This window comes from Lepisma saccharinum, chromosome 23 (genome assembly GCF_977018435.1).
Source record: "Lepisma saccharinum chromosome 23, izLepSacc3.1, whole genome shotgun sequence".
In the NCBI taxonomy this organism is placed as follows: domain Eukaryota; kingdom Metazoa; phylum Arthropoda; class Insecta; order Zygentoma; family Lepismatidae; genus Lepisma; species Lepisma saccharinum.
The window spans coordinates 21,616,338-21,639,033 of record NC_139251.1 but is presented as its reverse complement, the minus strand read 5'-3'; the positions used below and the strand labels follow the sequence as shown (position 1 = coordinate 21,639,033).

General features: G+C 40.0%; 1 protein-coding gene across 2 annotated transcripts in view; it reads left to right on the top strand.

Annotated features, from left to right (window-relative positions):
* Cip4 (formin-binding protein 1-like Cip4) overlaps positions 1-22,696 on the top strand; it is a 202,038-nt gene that overhangs the window by 145,343 nt on the left and 33,999 nt on the right. For both annotated transcript variants that reach the window (XM_083144549.1, XM_083144548.1), the window contains exons 3-4: positions 131-181; positions 19,286-19,433. In XM_083144549.1, the coding sequence (XP_083000675.1) occupies positions 131-181; positions 19,286-19,433 (199 nt within the window). The remainder of the gene's footprint in view (positions 1-130; positions 182-19,285; positions 19,434-22,696) is intronic.

Below are 22,696 nucleotides of genomic sequence, written 5' to 3'. Positions count from 1 at the left end.
TGCATTTGTAAAAAATCATATCATGGTATTTTTTTTTTTTTTGTAACGAAGTTAATTGATATGCCATTTCTATTTATAACACATCGATCGACTGTGTAAACTAAATTTAACATTTGCTCTTTCTTTTCAGGAGACTAGTAAAAAACTACCAACCAAAGAAAAAGGACGAAGAAGATTATCAGTACGTATTTTTTCCTCGTTTTTTCATTAATACATTAACATGTAATGCTTGGTAGCACGGCTTCTTATTCTATTGCATGTGCCATTAGTACAAAAACATACCTACTAATGATGACATCTTGATGATAACACAAAGTGTTCTTCCTGGTTGAGTCCTTTGGATTACATGTTTTTTAATAATTTGGTTTGAAAAGAATAGGAGCTTAGTTTGATATATCAAATTTTAAAATGTAGGAAGTTTATAACCAGTGACGTAATTGATATCGTCATTGGTTTGTTTCACATTTACACATCTTATCTCGGCATGTGTCATGGCGTATTTTAATTACAATTATAAATTATGTCTGTTTGCTTTTGTACTTTATGACGACGTAATTGCGCGAGTGGCATACAAGTATCATGAAATGAAGTGGTAGGTTTTAGCAGAAGAGAATTCGTGTACAAATTGCAGTATGCACCTTTGGTTTTTACTAAAGAATTCATAAAGGAATCAGTCTTACAGGCAAGACATGTACAATATCAAAGCGAAACAGAGACTGTCCGAAAGTAGAGCCTCATTGTGGAAAAAAAAATCGCCTACGTCATATGGTTTACTATGCTACTTATTCAGGCGTACCAACCGAGCGGCTGTCTCAATAATTACAATAGGTTATATGTGTAGTTCAATTTGCAAAAAAATTAGAAATTTTATCTGCGTTAATAAGTGGTTTTTGTGTAAGGGTGTTTTCAGGAGGAATTTGCAATATTTCGGTAGGTGGAAAGTATTGATGATTCATAATGGTTACCGAGAAATTGCGGTGCTTAGTTGGTAGTAAGTTCCTTGCCAGACGTAAGATGGCGTCACTGGCTCTTTCCATGTGGTGCTGTGCCTTTGATGACGTCCTGTATATATAATGTGTGTGCGTGTGTGTCTCGATTGACAAGACTTGAGACTGCAGTTTAAAATGGGCGGATTTCCTAATGGATTCGGATATCTTAGAGGATGCGAGATCCCGGTTTTGATTCCCACGGCATTCGTTATTCGGATAATATTTGATTCAGATAATTCGGATTAACATACTTACATGGCCATGAAATTATTGCGAATATCTAGACAACAGTGAAAGCAAACCACATGAAGATTCATGTGCATGCTCTAGAATACAAATTTCTGAACCAAGTAAATCACATCCAAATGAAATAGTGTTTGGAATTCTCAGTAGATGTAGTTTCTCAGTAAGTCTTGAAGCTTTTTTGGCGACATATGATAAATGGATTCTGGTTCTGGAAACTCCAGAACTCCCTGGTCGATAGTCCTAGAGAATCTATTCATTGTCGTAATTTTTCAGATTTTGTAATATCATAATGGTTTCTCAAAAGGAGAGGAAATTTCGAACTCTCTTCGACTTGCAACGAAGTAGAATTAAGCAAGCGAGGTCCTGTAGCACTTCGACAGGTGGCAAAGATACAAGTGAAGAACACTTTTCAGTTTCGTGCAGACGGACAGGTCAGAAGTGTTCAAATCAAACGAACTCTAGTGTTTCTGGACCGTTAAGTTTGGGGGATGAGAAATTGAAAGGTGAGGGGAGGGAACAGGAATCGCTCACGTGCTTGCTCCTGACCAGTTCCTCGTCTTGGAACCAGTCTGACTGGACGCCATCCTACGCCCCCCAGTGATGCAGACATCTTTGCATCAAAAATAGGAAACCAAGTGCAACTTTCCATGGAAATCTTCTTTGTCTGGGCTTCAATAATATTCAAAGGATTGAAGTTTCTGATCATTATTTATTCCGTAGATCTTACTTGCTTTATAAAGCAGGATACGTGTATTGAAGCTTACCAGATGATGCTTGAAGACAGTTAACAGGTGCCTGCAGGTATATTTGAATATGTGTGTGTGTGAGAGAGAGAGGGGGGAGGGGAGAAAGTACTTCAGACCACATTGTTAACGGTAGAATCCTGTCTGAGTTGTGAACACCACGACAGCCCACAGCTTACAAGGCATCCCATATGAAGCACGCAAATGGCCATCTTATGTATTTTCCGCATGAATGTTAATTACATGTCTTCCTTATTGGTGCTTCACGCGTTGCGCTCTGATTTCGTCATTCAAATTGCAATTCCGTCTCTTATGTACTTTTCTGCAGAGTAAGATTTTCCTTTGTGGACATTATCTTTATACCGCTTTCTGACATACAATAAAGTAATGCGTAAGTTATCTTGCTGATAAGACGTTGCGTCGCCTACCATTAATGCTAGGAATGTGATGCTGCATTGGTGATTGTACGAGACGAGGCAGCACTTGGCATATTCCGATCTCGTCTCGAATCTAAATGAGACACAATAAGGTATGGAAATGTTTATTCAAACAAACCAAAAGTAGAAGTTTTTTCCACTGTAACCTGACCAAACACACATTGATATGCACGAACAAGTTTCATGTTAAAGCAGTTGCGTTGAGTAAAACGGCGACAGCGAAAAATCAGGCGAAGGCAGGGCTGTCTAGGTAGCTCAGTTGGTAGAGCAATGGCAGGGTATGCCAGAGACCCGGGTTCTAGTCCTGGTCGAGCCTTCCTTTTTCCTTGAAATTTCTACTTAAAGAAAGTGTGGTACCAGAAATGTTCATATAAATTATCGAATGAGAATCTGTATTGATTTTCGAACGACAGTGTCACTGTACCCTTCCTAATGCTAAGTATTATACACATACTATTGTCCTAAATAATTGCAATATATGAGATATGCTCGATGAAACAAAAACTTAGTAGTGTCAGATGATTTGAATTCATATTCAAACCCTAGCCCAGTTTTTTATTATTTTTTTTTTCCTCTGAAAAGTGTGTGCAGGATGGAAGTAATGGTTCTAGTCCTATGAACATTTCTCATTCAAGGAATCCCATGTTGGATACGGTGGAGGCACATAGTGGTTCGGATCCCACTTTAAAACTGTAGGTTCAGTTCCAATTAGTCTATCTGTGCATAAAGTGGACGTAAAACAAAGTGCTTTGAAAGCAAGTTTCGACACAAGAAGTGCGAAAGCGAAAATGTGTGGGGAAGGTACACTGAAGCGTAACTACTTAATGGACACCAAAGTCCTTGTACAGTCACGGACACTTGTGGGACACTACCGCATTCATTTGCAGTGGAATCATTAAAACCAAGAAGTGCCCGTGATTGTACATGTTGCTACAGCTTTGCAAAGATAATCGCTGATGCATGCTGGTGTGCGCGCTCTTCGATCTTTAACCACATGTCGTGCAAGCTTCCCTTTTCGTGCTCAACTTGAAGCTCAAGGTTTAAAAATAAGAATTTAGACAATGCACGACTAAATGTGTACTTTTTTTTAGTTTTTGAATTGAGCTGCATGTCACAGAGAACGAAAGGGACATGCAAGGCGTGCAGATAACTAGATGGCGAGTTTATGTGCACTAACATTGTCAAAATGTTAGTGGTGCTCCTAATTACAACTGCCATAGTAAGTCTTTTTCTTTTTGATATTGCTTATTATGTCTTACCAGAATAAAGGAATTTGGGGGCAGCTACAATTTGTGAGAATGTGCCCTGAAAGAAAACGTTTTCGCTTCAAGGCAGGCACCTTGAGGGAGTTGCATTTACAAAACCCCATTCAGTAACCTAAGGAAGATTTCAGACGTCGCTTGGGAACGAGCCAAACAAGAGCAACGTTTCCTACCGTAACAGCTTGACACGTCACACAAGCCTGCGTTCGATTGGTGAATATACCATATGTCGCGCGTCGCCTAGGTGTGAAATCTGCCACAAGTGTCATAAAGCAGCAATTACAGCTTTATCTTAAACCCCCCCCCCACACACACACACACACACACACATACATATACATATATATATATATATATATATCATGTAACACGTGGGTCTTGTTGTTTTTCTCTCATCTGTTTCATGTGCTCGGTATCCTTCTGTTTGAGATTGCTTCAGAATGCTAGATGACACAAAACACAAAACCATAGAAAAGAAGTGTAGTGTCAGTTTTTAGTTATATTGTAGCGTAGTGTGAGTAAATCCAGCTGCATGCCGGAGTGTGTTTAATTTTGCTCTTGTGGCCCACATCCTGGCTCACGACCTGCATCTATGCAGAAAGTACAAGTCAAACTGAAAGCCCTTACTTCATGCACCAGTTGAGATCGTGCAGCGTTCCCAATCGTGACTTTGGCAGCCTAGAACTTCTTGTCCCTCGCTCGAGATCATACGTGAAGTGTCCGCCGCCGTGGTTCAAGTGGGAAAAGCGTCTGAATTCCCAATTTAGTGCATTGTTTTCAGAGTACTGGTTAGCTAGGATGACTAGAATACTCCAGTCCTTCGTTGTCCACACACTATAAATGGCGGACGAAGGGGAATAGGCGGATCCCAATATATAAAGATTGGAAATTTGGATCTCGGGCAACGAGATTCGAAATTCAAAATCACTTGTATCTGTAATTTCATTCAAAAAGTTAATATCTACATGGAAATAAAATTTTGACTTCCCTTTGTTGCCTTGATTGCACATAACCACTTTTTAAAATTTTCGACATTATGTCCAAAAGACATCCATTGGATATCCTTGGATATTCGTGTCGGAAGTTCTGGATATCCAGGAATATCCAATAGGCATCCATTGGATGTCCCATGGTTATGTTTGTCCGCATACGTGATATCCATGGGATATCCAGAAATGGATATGTTATGAACATTTCCGGATCACTTTTGGAAGTGGGACGGTATCTGGACATTATATGCTTTGATTTAGACATTATTTGTACGTACTTTGGATATTGTATGAATACGAAAAGTAAATTTTTTAGACGAAATTTGATCTTATCTGGACATCATTTAGAAATGCAAAGAACATTTTTGGACTTGTATTTAACATTTTCTGATGTTATAGGGTTGTAAGAAATGTGTTTTATTGATTGGATTGGAGCATAGTCGTATGTCAAAAGGAATGCTTTTTCATAACAGAAAATGATATCTCTACTTCGATAGAAGTAATTTGAGACTATACTGAAACAATTATTGTAGCTGTATTCATATCGTCAAGAAAAAGAGTTTCGACATTTAAGAATATCATAAATTCTTTTCAATTTTTCTGAATCCACTTTTGCACTTATCTGCAACAGCTGCTGCACCGATTTCTCGAAGACTTTCATGGATACTGGAAGAATTTCACCCCTTTTGTTCCAGCTTTGTAATTCTCTGGCAACACCAGAATGATTTTTCTTGTATGTGCGCATTGCTTGCATGGTAGAATTATTTCTCTTGTAGTCTGCGGTTATTACAAGCATAAAAACACAGTTTTTCGTTTCGGGAATGTACGTACCTCTCTCCCTGTAATAGATGAATAATGTATAAAACTAAAAATGAATGTCTGATGAAGGGAGCGTGTGTTCTCCTGAAACGTCACAACGAAAAACTGTTTTTATGCTTGTAATAACTGTAGACTAATAACACCATAATTTCAATAATGTTTCAGGAAAAAAATAAGTTTTATACATTTTTTAAAAAAATCAAATTTTATTGAAAATGGCGAAGCATTAAGATTATAGCTTGGAAAAGCTTTTAAACATTAGCAACAACATAAGAAATATATATATGAAGGAAAATTTTTATCACTAAATGTAGCATTTTGCCAAACTTCCTGGCTATAGTAATAATTGTTTGACAATGAGCAAAACTTGGTTTTGGAAGGAGGAAACACAACACAGCGCAGGAACTCTTTCAAGTTTATACTTTTCTTTGTCCAAATTAAAACACAAGAGATCGATCTCCTCCGTAGTTACCTGTGATGGAGGCTGCTAGGGGAAAAAACATTGTGTCACCATCTGTCTGCAGGCACGCGCCCACAGAGGGGAGAGTGACTAATCCAGTCGCAGTTGCTACTCTGTCACACAAACTATATTTTTTCACCCGAGTTGTCGGGATGAATCACAAGTACTCTCTACCCCCCTTTCCTCCCTGTGCATGTGTTTGAACTGGGAACCACGTGTGTCGAGAGGATGTGAGAAGACGTTGAATCACGCATCCCTGGGTTCGCATGTGCAGCGTACTTCAAGTGTAAATCCAAGGTCATTGTAACGTTCGATATTTTTTATCTCCCTTGCTGGAAACGGCTGAGTTGTGTAGTTTTGTTCAATATGGAAACTCATTGTACAAAATATCAATAATTACGATGCATGTACATGTAACCGATAAACACACTAGAAACAATCCCGTAATAAGTATAAATAACGGGTTGAATTCCCGTAAAGTAGTTTTTTTTTTTTCTGATAACGATGAACCAGTCCCAACTATTAATCAAGGCTCTGTAGAAATATGGGCAATGATTACGTATAAATCTTGACAGCTAGACCTAGACTATTATTTTTTTGAGTCCGGACAGTTGCGACCAGAAGGACTGAACTCATCTCCCTTCCCCAGTACCCTATAAACCACTTCGCTCTTTCGAAATGTATTTCTTTGTTTTCTTAGGTATTGATTCGCCAACCCCCGTAGCAGAGTGGTTATCACAACACACTACGACGCCAGGGCTCTCGGGTTCGAATCCCGACTTAGAGAGTGGTGTGTTTGAGTGTCCATTCATCAATTTCATCACTCATCTCCATCTTCGCAATTAGCCAAAAGTGGCAGAAAAGCGAAGTAAAATAAACCAAATCAATAATCTTTCCGAAAGTGTAAGGAAAGCGACGATAAATAACAAATGAAGTGTTGATTCTTTGTTTATTGGTAATGAATTACAGCCGACTTCCGTCCTGGGCATGGGTGTTCTTTGTGAGTCTCCCTTCATTGATTTCATCAAATCATCACTCATCTCCATCGTCGCGATTAAACAAAATCTCTGAAAAGCTGCGTTAAATAACAACAATCAGGTGAGATTCTTGCTTACTTTTGATGTCGAGGGGCTAAGGAAGAGATGGATCGTCTTTTGTAAACGCCCCAGGGGGAGAGAGTCGTCGCTCGTCATTTATGTTAATTGTTAGTTTTCAATGTCTCGGGGGTCCATGAATTATTCACATACTTAGATGAAACCTGTACGCTACGAAGAAGTGAAGGAAAGCAAGTGTGGCTATGGAGAAGCGTAGACAAAGTAAGAAATAAAACTGTGTTGGAAAGAGTTGGCGAAGAAATACCTGTTAAAAGACGCGCTGGAAGGAATGGTTAAGTGGAAAAGGATCCGGGGAAGAAGATTATATCAGATGATAGATGATATTAAATTACGTGGATCCTACTCTGACACAAAGCGACAGATAACGATGAATGTACGATGATGATAATGAACTTCATAAAATGTTGGTTTGCATTGTTTCATTATAACAATTGATATTTGAAATAAGTCTTGAAGCTTTCCTCGCGTGAATAGTCTCTGGCTATCGACCAGGCGAGTTCTGGACAAGTTTTCGAGCTTTAGACCTTCTAACCTGAATGTATAGTTGAATTTTATAGCTGGGTCATTGAATAGTCACCCTGTAAAAACATTGAGTCCGATGAAATCGGGGCTTCAGCCCATAGACGCCCCTTGAACGCAGAAATGAGTGTCAGTGCTCATACAGTAGGGACGAGTTTAATAGCTATCGTCTCAGACCCCCAGGTGATGTCATAATCATCATAAAGTATTTAATTCCGACAGCGTGTGTACTATTATCATATTACTGAAAGTCACTTTTTTAGCTGTACTGAATACTTTACTTGATCGCCCTCACTAAATTATTCATTTTCTTCATCTAGCGGCAAGGATTGTCAGATTTATGAAAATGTACAAGTTAATGGTATTTTTTATTAACCTCCTGGAAGCTGAGGAGCAAAATAACTAGTAATTTTTATGATTTTGCAAATGTAACAGTTACTTATCAAAATAGTCCTGGATGATAGTGTTATGGGCTTGGAAACTTTGATCCACCCTCCCACAAAGTTAGATTTCACGTTGCGTATATGAAATATGGTGCACTTTATAGCAAAAGTAACTTGGAACCAGCTAAAGTAAATGAATTATTATGAAAATATATTCTGATTCCCTCCTTCCCAGTCTTATCTCACGTATTGTACCATGGTGCCAAGGTGTGACCATTTTGGCATGAATTTTAGAAAATGTATACATGTTGAATGTTATATTATTTTAAGGAACTCTTCCCTAATGGCGTGGCGCCATTACCCCCAACCCCCTCGAGGGCACCTCTCAATCTACATATGACAAAACCACTCTTGCAGGCAGAAATTGGGCCCAATAAAATAAAAAAGATTGCGAAGCGAGCGTGGCATTTTATCGAGATACATCGACACGTCGAAACATCTTTGGAAAGCACCCCCGGAGCTTTGGATCGCAGAGAAAGGAGAACGAGCTACATTTTGAAGTAGTCCCGAGCTCTTCGAGTAGAAAGGCTACGAAAGTTACAAATGTGTTTTCACATGTGCGTGCTTTTTGGAGGGGGGAAGTGGCACAGAAGGAAGCGTTAAGGTCGTAGCTTTGCTGTAAACAAAACATACGAAATGAGCATGCGCGTCTCGTAGTGCAAGTGCGTGGAGTCACGTGACCTGCTCTGCGCCGAGGAGTTATTCGGGCTCACGCAGCACACTTGTAAAAAATGTTCTGCCGTTTGTTTTGCTGCGGCTTTGCAATTAGGTTGCAACGTGCTCCGGAGGTTGGGTAAGAAAGGAAACGTGATATTTCGCGGCCACGAATTTAAACCCTGAATTATCACCAAGGCCTATTCGTTCGCTGTAAGAACGGAGTCAGTGTAAACAAATGCATGTGGTTTCTGAGAAATCCTATTGGATGTTCCAATGAGAGCCGTGGAAGAATCTCGCACGTGATAAAGCTGCTGTTGACCTCCGCGGCGGAGTCGTTAGTACAACGCGCTACGTCGCCATGGGTTTCGGGTTCGTGTCCCGGACTGTGCATTGGTGTTCTTTGTGAGTGTCCCTTCATCAATTTCAGCATATCATCACTCATCTTCATCGTTTCGATTAGCCAAAAGGGCCAGAAGAGCCCAATCAATCACTCAAGGTAGCTGCTATGTTGAAGTTGTAGGAACTTATATTATGAGCTGTACAGTTACTACCAATAGCAAACTATCACCGAAACTAACACATAAGAAAGGAATTTTTTTCTCAGAAGTCACGTTTTGTTTACATTAACTTCATTCTTGCCGTAGATAACAATGTAGTACATGATCTCTTTATAACCAAATTTAACTCCTTAAAATTACCCCATATTGAGAATTCTTGCCGAACTCATAGCCATATTTGTCTTATCAGTTAGCTCTGAAACCACCCTACGCAGCTCGGGTTTCCGAGCGTGTTGACTAGTCGACACACGGTGTTGGCATGAGTGTACCTTTGTGAGTGTTTCTTCATCAATTTCACATAATCGATTCATCTTCGCCGTCATGCATTAACCTTGAGATGCAAGACGTAAAATAAAAATACATACGTGGAACTGTTCTGTTTGCTTGAGGTCACAACTCATAACTGCTAAAGAGATCATTATCAACTTCGCCTAGCACTGACGCCAGAAGGGCATAGGACTCTGACCCCTTGACCATGGGAGTGCGAAGGGGAGCACCCCTTAACTTCCGCACCCCTTCATCACCACTTTTCCAAAACCTATGTTCATCCGAAATTTTTAATTCTTACATTGGCACATTGAGCAACGAATGTTAGGTATTGAAGTGAGACAGTTGTTCTTAACCTCTCTGAAAAACTCCTCCGGTCGTCCATGCATGTAATTGACCTCCCTTTAACAAGCTGTTCCTTTCAAATTTCTAAACATGTTGCTGTGCGAAAATCGATCAAAAATTATGCAAGTCGCTTGTATTCTTCAGTTTCATTGGCATATTATCAAAGATGCCTGCAGCGGCGGCGCTAGGATTAATCATCTAGGGGTGCTGAGGGGGTGCGGAATGATATTTAGGGGGCACGATGTTGAAAATAAAGAAAAATCCCTAAATTTCATTCCGCACCCCCTCAGCACCTCAAGATGATTAATCCTGGCGCCCCCGCTGCTCTCTTACCGACGATTTTCACGGAACCAGTTTATTTTATCCGTTCCACCCCTATTTTGCCATTGGACTCGTCCAGTCAGCGCATGCGCACATGTCATGACCAAGGCAGACGGACTACGAGGGCCACTATTTATATTTCGAGCTTTGGCAACACTGATTGAAGCTAGGCGCGATTTGACGTTTGCACGGAATCGTCTGGCATTATTGACCATAACGTAAGTCAAATGTTTTGTCAACAGCTTCATTTGTGTTGTTTATTTTGCCTTGGAGATTGCGCGACAACAATAAAATGGAATTAACTCGTGAACATTTTCGTGCGATGATTTATTACGATTTTCGACTTGGATTATCAAGACGAGTGCATCGATCAACTTACTTCCACATTTGGCGATGAAGCCCCATCCTTTGCCACTGTGAAACGCTGGTATAACGAATTTAATCGTGACCGCCATTCGCTCACCGACGAGATTCGCGAAGGTCGTCCAAAATCAGTTGTTGTTCAAGAAAACATTGATGCTGTGCAAAACCTAATACTGCAAGATCGTCATGTGACATACTGTGAGATTGAGGCAACCATATGCATTAGTTCCACCAGCATATATAAAATATTACATGATCATTTAGCTGTGAGAAAGGTATATATCCCACACAATTTGACAAAAACTCAAAAAGATGCTCGCGTCAATTGGTGCAAACAAATGCTCAATAAATACAATCGTGGTGCTTCAAAAGACGTATATAAGATTGTAACAGGTGACGAATCATGGATATATGCATATGAGCCGGAACGTAAACAGCAGTCGACTGTATGGGTGTTTCAAGATGAACCCAATCCAACAAAAGTTGTTCGTGCTCGAAGCACATCGAAACAAATGGTCGCCTGTTTTTTCGGGAAAACTGGTCATGTGGCAACTGTGCCTTTAGAGGAACGTAGAACGGTCAACTCTGAATGGTACACAACAATTTGTTTGCCAGAGGTCTTCGGTCAAATACGGAAAACAAACAAACTCCGTCGGATCATTCTTCAAGACAATGCCAGCTGTCACACATCTCGTCTAACAACCGACTTTATGAACAGTCAAAAAATTGAATTGATGGGTCATCCGCCGTACAGTCCTGATTTGGCACCCAATGACTTCTTGTTCCCGAATGTCAAGAATAAATTGCGTGGACAACGATTTTCGTCGGCGGAAGACGCCGTTGATGCGTTCAAAAACTATATTATGGAGGTGTCTCAAGAAGATTGGAAAAACTGCTTTGACAAATGGTTCGAACGAATGCAAAAGTGTATTGACCATAAAGGAGAATACTTCGAAAAACAAGAAAGCAGTTTTCAATGCCAAATTCCTGTTTTTTCATTGTTAGGCTCAAAATATAAATACTGACCCTCGTATATATTCTCTCTATCGGCTTCTAACACGGTTCCCATTCGGCTCACCCAGAACACAAATTCTAGTAATCTCGTGCCATGCATATTATGAAGAACAATTAGTTACAGAAAAAGTAGAATGCGCTGGTGTACATAGCTTTGCTCGTTTTATAGTGTTGATACTCTGAATCCACCTCCACCCCCTGCTAAACCACCCCACTGATAAGTGAGGAAAAATTGGTTGTTCTGACCCTAACACATCAGGGAGGTCCCTCGAGTAGTAGCGGGTTGTAAAACACCTCGAAAGAGCTGACCTTCATAACTTTCTCCAACTTTGTTCTGTAAGGGGTGACGTTATCTACAACCGATAACTCAATCTCACTCACTTCCAGGCAGTACACCCCTGTAACTGGAATGTTGCAGGCCAACGAGGCTCTGGCGTCTGGACCTACAGCCAGTACAATAATCTGTAGGGTTGTGTATGTTCTGAGTGCCCTTTACAGCCTCAGCTTTTAACCTACGTAAGGAAATTTTTGTCCTCTTGAGACAGATATAGATTTTAGCTACGCCAAGGGGCTTGACCTTATTTGTACTAATATTGTTCTAAATGAAATGTTGTATGACTAAATTGTAACCCTATTGAGATAATAATAAATAAATAAAATAATAATAATGCGATGGGTGCAGACAACCCAAGTACTGACGCAGAGCTTGTCTTTCAGTTAAATAACATCACTTTGCTATTTCTGTAGGCTATCTAGACAGGGGGTTAATGATTATTAAGATCGAAAAACACACATTGCCTGGAATTCGAATAACTCTCCATCCATTATAAGAACGAAGTAACGTAAACAAAACCACGTGACTTCTGAGAAAGAGTTCCTTTCCTTCTATTAGTTCTGAAGTTATTTTGCACATGAATATATTACTCGTGCCTGAACAGCTCATAATTTAAGTCGTATGGAACCCCCACCCTGATAATAACTATAATTGTTTTCGATTTACGGCTCGGAATGATGTGCTATGCGTAAGTTGAGTGAAGCAAGAGGGGAGGCACTCGCCACCTCCAAATATTTTCCAGGTTCATTTAAAGTTACAAGTTTGGGTATTTTTTAGGGCTATGCCGATGTATTGGTATCGGTATCTAAAAGTATCGGTTGGAATTCATCTGCCGATACCAGCCGATTCTTATTCGGCATATTGGTCTTTCATAGGGTCCGCAAAAAATGCCGCGCGACACTTTCAAGGAGTATAATTATCCTGGAAATTATGCAAAATTCAAACTTGCTTTTCATTTTGCACGAGAAACTATATTTTGTGACTACATAATATATATTGTAATGCAATTCTTGAATATTCTAAATCAAATTTCTTGGTAAATTGATGCATATAATTGAAGAATATTTACACACCAATATTGATCAATATTTTGAACAAATTCCCTTGTATTTTTTTTTTTTTAACCTTCTGGAAACCGAGGTTCATATTCTACCCTCCCCCCCCCCTCCTTCCTCCTCCCCTCAGGCCTTAATTTACGCTGCAGGTTGTTCGGTGATTTGGGCACGTGGTGGTTACAGATCTTTCCACACAGTTGGACTGCCTTTCAGGAATCCGATTCAGTTCTTCTGTGAAGACTCCCATTATCGATTCCTAGAAAAGGCGCTCGCTTTCACAATCTGCCGTCGCCCCATTGTCTTGGCTACTCAGGCGTCAGGTATGCGCCATTGTCTCCAAGTAGTTTGTGCCCAAGGTTCATGTTGACACGTCGCTGTGTGCATCGCCCGAAGGAGCTTGTGGTTTCCAAATAGCAACAAAGATGGCAGACAGCGAGGGGAGGGTGTGTTGGTTGAGGTACATGTTTTGTGTTCGCGAACAATGCACGTTTCGCTTTTCACGTGCATAAAGAGCATTGGATTCTTACTTGTGTTCAAATTTTAACGTGACGTCTTTCCGGAAAAAGGAATGGCAGTTCATTAAATTTGGTTCATAAACTCTTTGGCTATTTGCCTCTGTCGCATTTCAGAAAGAAAGGGCAGAAACAAGAATTATCTAGTGGTTGGCAACAATGACGTGTTTGATGGACGTATTAAGGGTATTTTTATTAACCTCCTGGGACCTGAGAAACAAGAGTCCTGAATTTCATTTTTATTGGGTTGAAAACTATACGATTCTGTCCACCCCCTGAAGTTAAGCTCCAAATTTGATTCTGTTCCCCCCTCAAGATACGCCCCGGGTATACGCTGGAAAGGATTTATTTTTGCAACCAATTTGAACATAATTTTATATTTGTCAAGAAGTCTAGACATAAACTATTCAGCTACTATTTATGACTATGCCATCAATTAATATATAAGGTTAATTAGTAAGGTATTTACGAATAATATTTTAGAATGGGGGCATTTGCCTTAAACAAAATCGGGCCACCGTCTCACGAAGATCGAGAACCACGGTTATAGATGACGAAACTAATTGTGTGTGTGGGTGGAGCTCACGAATATTGTTGCTACAATCACAGGAGCAGTTTTCCCTTTTAGAGGTGCTAAAATATCCCCTCTTCATCTCGGGAAATTAATATTCACAGTGACGTGAGGATTTGCCATATCGCGTGCTCACTACTGAATTTGTTCGAAGTGTTAAGTATCTTCATGTTTCTGGGAGTCCGTCTCTGTAATGTGATTGTTTCCATTTGGTGGGGACTTTGACGTTTGTGACGTTTGGACCAAGCAGTGCTGTGTGTTGAACGGTACCATGTCGTGTGGCAACGTTGAACTTCTTCCCAACCGCCTTATTTTATGGACTCTCTCTTCGTTTGACTCTTTTTGATAATTGTGTTCACAATTCAGACGCGCATCGGAAGTAAATGACGAACATAAGTAACATACAGAAAACATGGGCACACGCTGTCTGTACCCCTGTAGGTATAGGTCAGTTTCAGGTAGCTTATGTTTGCTGTTCGTTTAGTCGTATTACCTCATTGCTGGCAACACTGGCGTTAGCTTTTCCGTCAGTTACGTTCTGCTTCATTTGCGTCGTTAATACAATTTGCTGCGCTCATTGTCACGGGATATGTTTATTAGCCGTGAACGAGTCTGCTAAATTTCATGTAAAGGTAGCGGAAGTTGGAAATTCCCCCACCCCATTTGTATTCTTCCGTTGCGAAGAACGCTTTTCGTCATGAAATGCGGAAATTTCTCAACTCTGCCCAACTCCACTTCAGCCAGGTACGTAAATTGGCTGTTCAAGCTTGACTAGCGTTTAATATGAAGTCTGTTGATTTTACGTCGCTTTTTCTTCCGCTTTCGGCTAACCGACACACCCGACATCAGGTATATTTTGGGAGCATGAGGGCTATGCAGAGGGTGTGTGCACAAAAAAATCCCAGAACTTCGAATATTACATGTATTAATAACGACACCATTAAATATTGATAGTTAAAATAAAATAACATATGAACTGGTGGGCACCCCCCTGGATTTATACATATGTGGAGTCCCAGAACAATCATATTGTGAGGACCCCCCCCCCCCATATGTATTTCATTTATTATGTCCGTCAGATGCCTAATCATATTATTTGTCCATTTCAAAGCCTATTATTTTAATTTTCTGGCATATTTCAGAGGAGTTTTTCTCTGGGGTAAACGCTCCTAAAATCCCGGCCGATTTATGGAAGGGCGTGTCCCAATTCACGCCCCTAATGCCGCCACTAGTTAAATACTTCCCATTCTGCGTATACACACTAGCGTACGAAGGATATTTTTTCGGAGGGCGGCTGGAAGTGTAAAGGTGATTTACATGGTGGCGTTCTACGGGGTGAGCGTTGCTCACTATAGAATATTTCGTTATTACCATTTTAACCTTCGTTTTAAAAAAGCGTTCAAAGCTGAAAATAGTAATCTAGGCAATTTGAAGGTTGGTTTTTGCATGTACCACTTCAGTTTTGAATTTTTTTATTGTCTCAAAATTTCGGTAGGGGCTGCGGCCCCCATTAGCTCCTCCCTGCGTATGCTAGTGTATACACACGTCAGTTGGGAATTACCGATGTACGAGATAACGCCATTTAGCTACATGAACTAACCTTCGCCGCCGCACTTCTATTTTAGTTGATTCCTCTTGTCAGCAAATTGTGATGCCTCACCTGTCAGACGACATGTTTCATAGACACCGTTAAATTAATATGAATTATCTATCGGATGTGTGGGGCCGGGGGACCAAGACCAATTCGAACTACAGTTAGCGGTGCGAGCCGTTAAACGCAATGGGTCACGCTTCCAAGAAGGACGTGGTGGCCATCCTCTTCCAATCAATCCATCAACGCTCGAGGCGCCATCTTAGCAGGCAACACTTGCGTGAGGGAAATGCTAACGGAGATGTTTTGGAGTTGACACTTGCACGAATGCTGAGAGCTGTACACTTCCTGACCGCTGACTTGTTTATCAGTAAGGGGCGGATTTCTGTTCTCCGTCCTGGGTTTGATACCCGGTGGAGGCACGATTCGGATCCCACTCTAAATTGTAGGTCCAATTCCGATTAACCTATATGTGCATAAAGTGGACTCGAAGCTTCCTCAAAGAAATGGCGGACACCTGTCCGCAGTAAACTAGAAAATCTAGATGAATGAATACCCAATAGACATTTTGTGGTGTATTTTAGGTGTTCATTAAATATTTCAGTCCTCCAGGAAATCCCCATGCCGGCGTCCGTGGCGATGTGGTTACCATACGCCACGGGTCCCAGGTTCGAATCCCGGCAAGGGCATGGGTGTTCTTTGTGAGTGTATTTACCAATATCATCATATCACTGATCCTCATCTTCGCTATTAGCCAAAAGTGGCAGAAATTCGAAATAAAGTAAACCAAATCAAATAAATCACTCATTTTTCTGGCGCCGTCGCTGCTGTAAGCGTCTTCGACCGTTAAGAACATGGTGTCGAACCTCGATTTTACGTTTTACAGGGAATCAAGATGAAATATCTTGAAATGCGGGAAAATTTTATAACAGTTTGCTCTATTTTGACCATGAAGATTGGATGTATGTAATGCGGAAACGTAAAATCGGGGTTGCACTGTATACATAAAACCACTATTGTCGGAATCAGTTGGACAGGGGCCAAGAAGCCAGAAACATTTTTGTATGTGGTAAAATTCATACTACAGACTGTCTAATGTAAGAGCGAAGTTGTCGTAAATAAAGCACGCGATTGAGGATCTGTTGCCGTGTGGTCAATTCTGAGTTAAAATCGTCCATTCTGTATTGTTCGTAGGTGTACAGTTCTTAAAATACAGTCCAATAACCTCTCCATGCCATCTTAGTTACGTGACGTGTTCTAGCGGAACAGCTGCCAAAAAATATTAACCAATAGTATGCCTCGTAAGTCATGTGTGCTTGTTTACAGTATACTCTCCTAATAATTCAGAACTAATGATGCTAATTATATTAAGCTATCAGGCGGTGATATGTAGTGATTACCACTTTCATGCCTTTTGGTGTGGTTCAAGACCTGGAAATAATTGTGGGAAGGAAGCTTTCGGTTTCCGAACACGGCCGAGGGCAGGTCGAGCGTGCAAGTGGAGGGCCCTGTGCGTGCAGTCGGTGGCATCCTTGTCCACTCCGAATCCTTTTTTCTCACGATTGGAATTTGACCTCAAGGAAGACTGGACGGCAGTTTTCGTTCTTGCTTTGGGCCCTTTTATTTTGCATCCATTGAAGGTAGTTTCCGTTAGTTGGGAAAAAAAGAAAGGGTCGAATTAAAGCTAAAATTGCTGCTGTTGTAAGTTCATTCCCTCGTCCAGTGACGTGCCAGGGAATTAGTAATATGAAGGAGGGGAGTCATGGCTCATGGTTCCTCATTTTTTTATATTAAGTACTGTATTTTTTTTTTACCTGAATCAAAACCAGGACAACTTCATTTACCCAAACCGTTGCAGATCACAAAACTGACATGAACCATAAGCATTAACATGGTGGCTACTCATCGAGAATTCCTTGAATTCCAGGAATTTTGCGTGAATTTTTCTCCTTAGACGCGAAAAATTGCATCTTTTATTAATCCAAATCCCATTGAATTTACACATTTATAAATGCCTTGAGGCAAGTATTTCACAAATTAGCTTTTATTTTTCGAAGAAGGAGAAGAAAGCGCCGTGGATAATGAAACAGAATTCTCTCAATTCATTTACTTTGCTAGTGTCCTTTGCAGAACAATCCATCCGACGGAAAATGATTGCAAAATTAGATATTCGAAGTTGATTATATAGGTAAATTTGAGTGTGAAATTCTTATGTCTTTGTAGATGTATTTCGAGTCTGAGTATGTGAAATGGCAAATGTAAACTCTGCACCTTAAACTAAATATTTTAAATATATGTACTGTTTAAATGAATTGAATTAGAATGTTTGAATACGTTGGTATCACACAGACCCTTTGTATTGTTCGTATATTTGAGTGTGTATGTGGATGGGTGATGAGAGGCCGGTAATAACTAATGTTCAAATTGAGAAAGCATCTGCTTGTGTCCTTGAATTTTTGGAAAGTTCCCCTTGAAAACCGATAATTATACTTAAATTTTATCATGGTTCTAGAGTGGCCACCAGATATACATGGACATTTTTTACAAGGGTGGGGGTCGCAAAGGAGGCATATGTTCCTCCTCAATAGTGTTGCCCTCTCAATAAACATTCCTTCAGTTTTGAAGTTAAATGTTCCTGCTCTGCAACGCCCTTGTAATAAATAACATACATTACTGTGACTGATATGAAAGTACATGGGTGAAATATATAAAACTTTAGATTGTCATTAATTTTTACAGGGCTCCTTCCAAATGCCCCCCCCCCCCCTCTCTCTCCGGGTTTGGACACACCCACACGCACAAGAAGAGGCATCTCGACCATACTGGAAGTGATGTGTTAAACACCACTCTCTGGTCAACCCCCTTAAAAAAACATTGATTAGAGGATGGGTGAACCCCAGAAATTATTATTATTTGAACTATGGTTACACTTAAGCTGACAGTTTACTTTACACCGATTATCTTACTATAAAAACAGCTTAGAATAGAATAATTCCCACTTGGAACACTCACCGCAGGTCTCTTGCTTGGCAGATACCCTATTGAACCACTCAGGATTTTGACTTTGCTGTTATACATCCTTAGGTAAAGAGAAAGGTTTGTATTGTCCATGCACTGTAAGAACTAAGTTAATGTAAACGAAACTTCTTGAAACTACTAGTTCTTTTCCTGTGTGTTAGTTCTGATCTTATTTTGTCCATGAATATCTTGGTTATAACTGTATAGCTCAAAATATGAGATACTCAACTTCAATATAGCAGCTACGTTGAGCGGTATGGCATTATGGTATGTACAATATCCCTATGCACAAGATTCCTGCATGACTGCCATTGCAACAACCAATAGGACTTATCAGAAGTCGCATGTATTTGTTTACATTGACTTCGTTCTTATAGCAGACAAAAAATAGTTGCTCTATTTTCTGGGACAAGGCGTGATGTATATTCGGAAGAATTTGCATAAAATTCCGATCATTCATTCTTTCACATTTCTTCGCCGAGAAACAGGGTATTGATAAAGTCAAGATGCAAGGTTGATTTTCATTATTGAGTGTAAGTTGTAGGAGCTTCAGCAGGTTTCTAAGAGCTGTAATTTTATCCTGACTGCATTTAAGAAAAACTGTTTGAATTGAAAATCCAAGGCGGAACTTATATGTTATTTTGTTTCTGCTTTTCAGATTCACCCCATGCAAAGCTTTCAAGCAGGTGATGACTGAAATAAATGACCTGGCTGGACAGCATGAAGTGATAGCGGAAAATCTTCAGTCCAATGTCATCAGAGAAGTCACAATCCTTGTAAAGGACTTCAAAGATGAAAGGAAAAGGGTAATACACTCTCTTGATTTTATTGTGCAACCATATTAATTCTGCTGTGTGTGGGTAACATAATTAACGCAGAAATTTGCATTTATACATAATACTTAATTTTTATTGTTAAAAATTGTTTGGTTACATTGTGAAAACAGCAAGGAATGGATTTGTGGAACTTATTTCCATTTGCTGGAGATTTTTCCAAGGATACAAGTTGAATGTTAAATAATCTTCGAAAATTTTGAAGAAATAAGGTGTCAAAAATAGCTTGGAAAATTATGTTTTTAATGTTACAGTTCTTTTCTACTCTTACGGCGAGCGTTCTGTATGCTCAGGGAAGTGGGGAGCGGGGAATACGCAGCAGACCAACCAAACAACAGCGGTGGCCCTGAGAGTTACGACGTCGAGGGGAGGAACTACTATGTGCACCTCGTTCTACAGGCTGCTGCGTTTCTTATCGTGCTGGATTTGTTACTTCCCTTGCCAGCATATAGAGTGCCCGCCGTGAGACTGGAAAAGAGCTATAGAAACATTGTATATGTACAGGAAAGGATAACAATGCAACCAAACCTAATTAATCTAATGTACTATAAAATCCTCCAACATTTGGAAGATGGTTTGATGTTAGTTGATGCTGTTATGTCATTTTTCACAGTAATAAATACTATATGAATGCACTTATGAGAAACTATAAAATTTTATCTGTTGTTTTACATCCAGTGCTCGAGGGGGGGCCCGGATGCTATCTCCCCAGTTAAGAAAATTTTCATCAAGCATCCCTTCGAGCTAAGATAATTTGAACAAACATCCTCCATCTTCCACATTTTCTCCATGTTCATTCATACCACTACTCCTCTACATATTCCAAAACTGGAGGAGCCATCTCCCCAGCTAGGAATGTCCACTTTCATCACTGGTTCCGTGGCCATATTCAAGGAGAGTGTTTAATAGGTTCAAACTCATCCCTACAGTTGAATACATATTTGCATTATTGATATAGTAAATTTATGAAAGCCAAGAATTGGGACAAGACCCTACAGTAAGGCAAGGGGTTTGGAAACTTATTTATGATATATGCTCATGGGCGTATATATAGCTCATGTAAGGGTGGGGTGGGGTTCAACTCTTGGTTCAATTAGGGTTCCTATATTTCGTAAGTGAAAATCCGGGACACTACTGACCGGTAGCTTGTTAGGGAGCAAGGGGGGGCTGGACCCAATAAAGTTGTATGTATGTACAACATAATTGTCATTTACATCCTTAGCGTCGTCGCCTTGTAATGAAGGTGTCCCGGGTTCGATACCTGGTGGAGGCACAAGTGGTTCGGATCCCACTTTAAACTGTAGGTCCAGTCCCGATTAGCCTTACTGTGCATAAAGTAGACTTAAAACACCAAATCAATCAATCAAAAATCAATCATTTACATCCCACATTGTGTGGGAACTTTAATTGAAAACTGCAGACTGAACAGATAGGCACCAAAGCACCGACTCTTTGCAGTATGCAGGTTACTATACAATGGAAGAGAATAGTAACTGAAATTCAGCACTGCTAGCAGACGGAGGCGCCATCGTGAAGTCAAAGATGTTTGCAGTATCGTCTGTATGTAGTTAACTCTTGTATTATGGAGAGGGAGTGGTTGAATGTAGAGTTAGATTGTTTTGTAAAATGAGCATTTAAAAATTACGTCCACGCATTTAAATATAAAAAATGTTCAGGATAGTATAGTCTTAATCATTTCTTACTTCCAACCCGATTCTAGGACATTTGTGCATCCCGAAGAAACTATTTGGAACACCGGGACAGATTATGCCATTCCGGGATTGTCCCTGGAAATCCGGGACGTATAGCATCCATAGGTATAATCTGGCTATAAAAATCCACTCTGCCACCACATGAAAGGTCACACATTTATTAAATTAAGTCTATCTATGAACTTCTAAGTTTTCTACATAAAATGAGCAGAAAATGCTTTTAAAAAAGCTAATCTCAGCTTCTCTTTAAAAAAAGAATTCCAATGTTAGAATTAGTCTTTTCCTCCTTGCTAACATCATCAGTGTTATTTTAATATTCGTATGTATGCACACTTAACAGTGCAGGGTCCATTAGTCGAGGATCTTCCATTGAATTGCAAGGACATTATTTCCACCTCCTTAATGTTAAACACATCCTCTCAGGTGTTGAAGATGAAACTGGCAGTATAGCCAAGATCACCAACAATTTGTGCATATTTGAGTACAAGAGCGTGTCACAATTTTCCACTGCCTGCAATTCAGCCCCTGGACATGTCTTTTCAATTACTGTTTGCCACATTTTTCATTCAGATTTAAAAATGTAAAAAATATCAACCAAGCAATCCAATATTTTGACACATTGTTCCAATGAATGAGGAATAGGCATTTCATATTGGTATAAGTTGTTGCAATTTTTCAATGTGTTGACCGTGTTCAGAGAAACTTGGGTTCATTTCTACTACAAAATGGTCCAAAAAAGGACAACACTAAATGTTGATTGAATTATTGTTTTAAGGCCACTTTATGCACATAGAGGCTAATTGTAACTGGACCTACAGCTTAAAGTGGGATCCGAACCACTATGTGCCTCCACATATGGACAACAGTAAAGTTTCTACTATTAGTGTATACGATTTCACAAGTCACCCTACTGAGTATTGATACTTTTCTGTCCATCTTGTGTAAAACAATTTGAGAACATTACAGTACTTCCCTAGCTATCTTGCACTACATTTTTTACAACCAAATTACTTTGAGAAGATTGATTTATTTGCATTATTTTACTTCGCCTTGTAACCGATCTTAAGGCACCCCTTATAAAAGTTGACCCGCCCTCGCTGGCGAGAAAAGGGTGGCAAGATAAGCTAACATCTTTTCTGGTGAACGGTTGATGTGCATTGCAGAGAAGACAGTCTGGCTCAAGCATTGATACAGTTAGGATCCGTGTTACGTTGGTTATTGGTTTCGCGGGCTGTGAAAAACTGTAATTGAACTAACGGCCATGATCTCTGCCGGAAAGAGAGATAGTGACTAAAGAACAAACTGTGAGTGAACTATCGGCCTGTGCAGTATCTCTACCAGAACCTGAGAAAAGGTTACTAAAGAAGAGAGGCTACATGTTTATTATGAACCAACGACAGGAGGATTAGAAGATTGAAGACACCGAACTCTGTATCAGCAAGATTTGTGCTTTCCCCCCAACTCCCCCTAAGTGTTCAAAGTTAGTGTTTTTCAGCGTGTTTATCGCCAAGTGAAGGAAATACC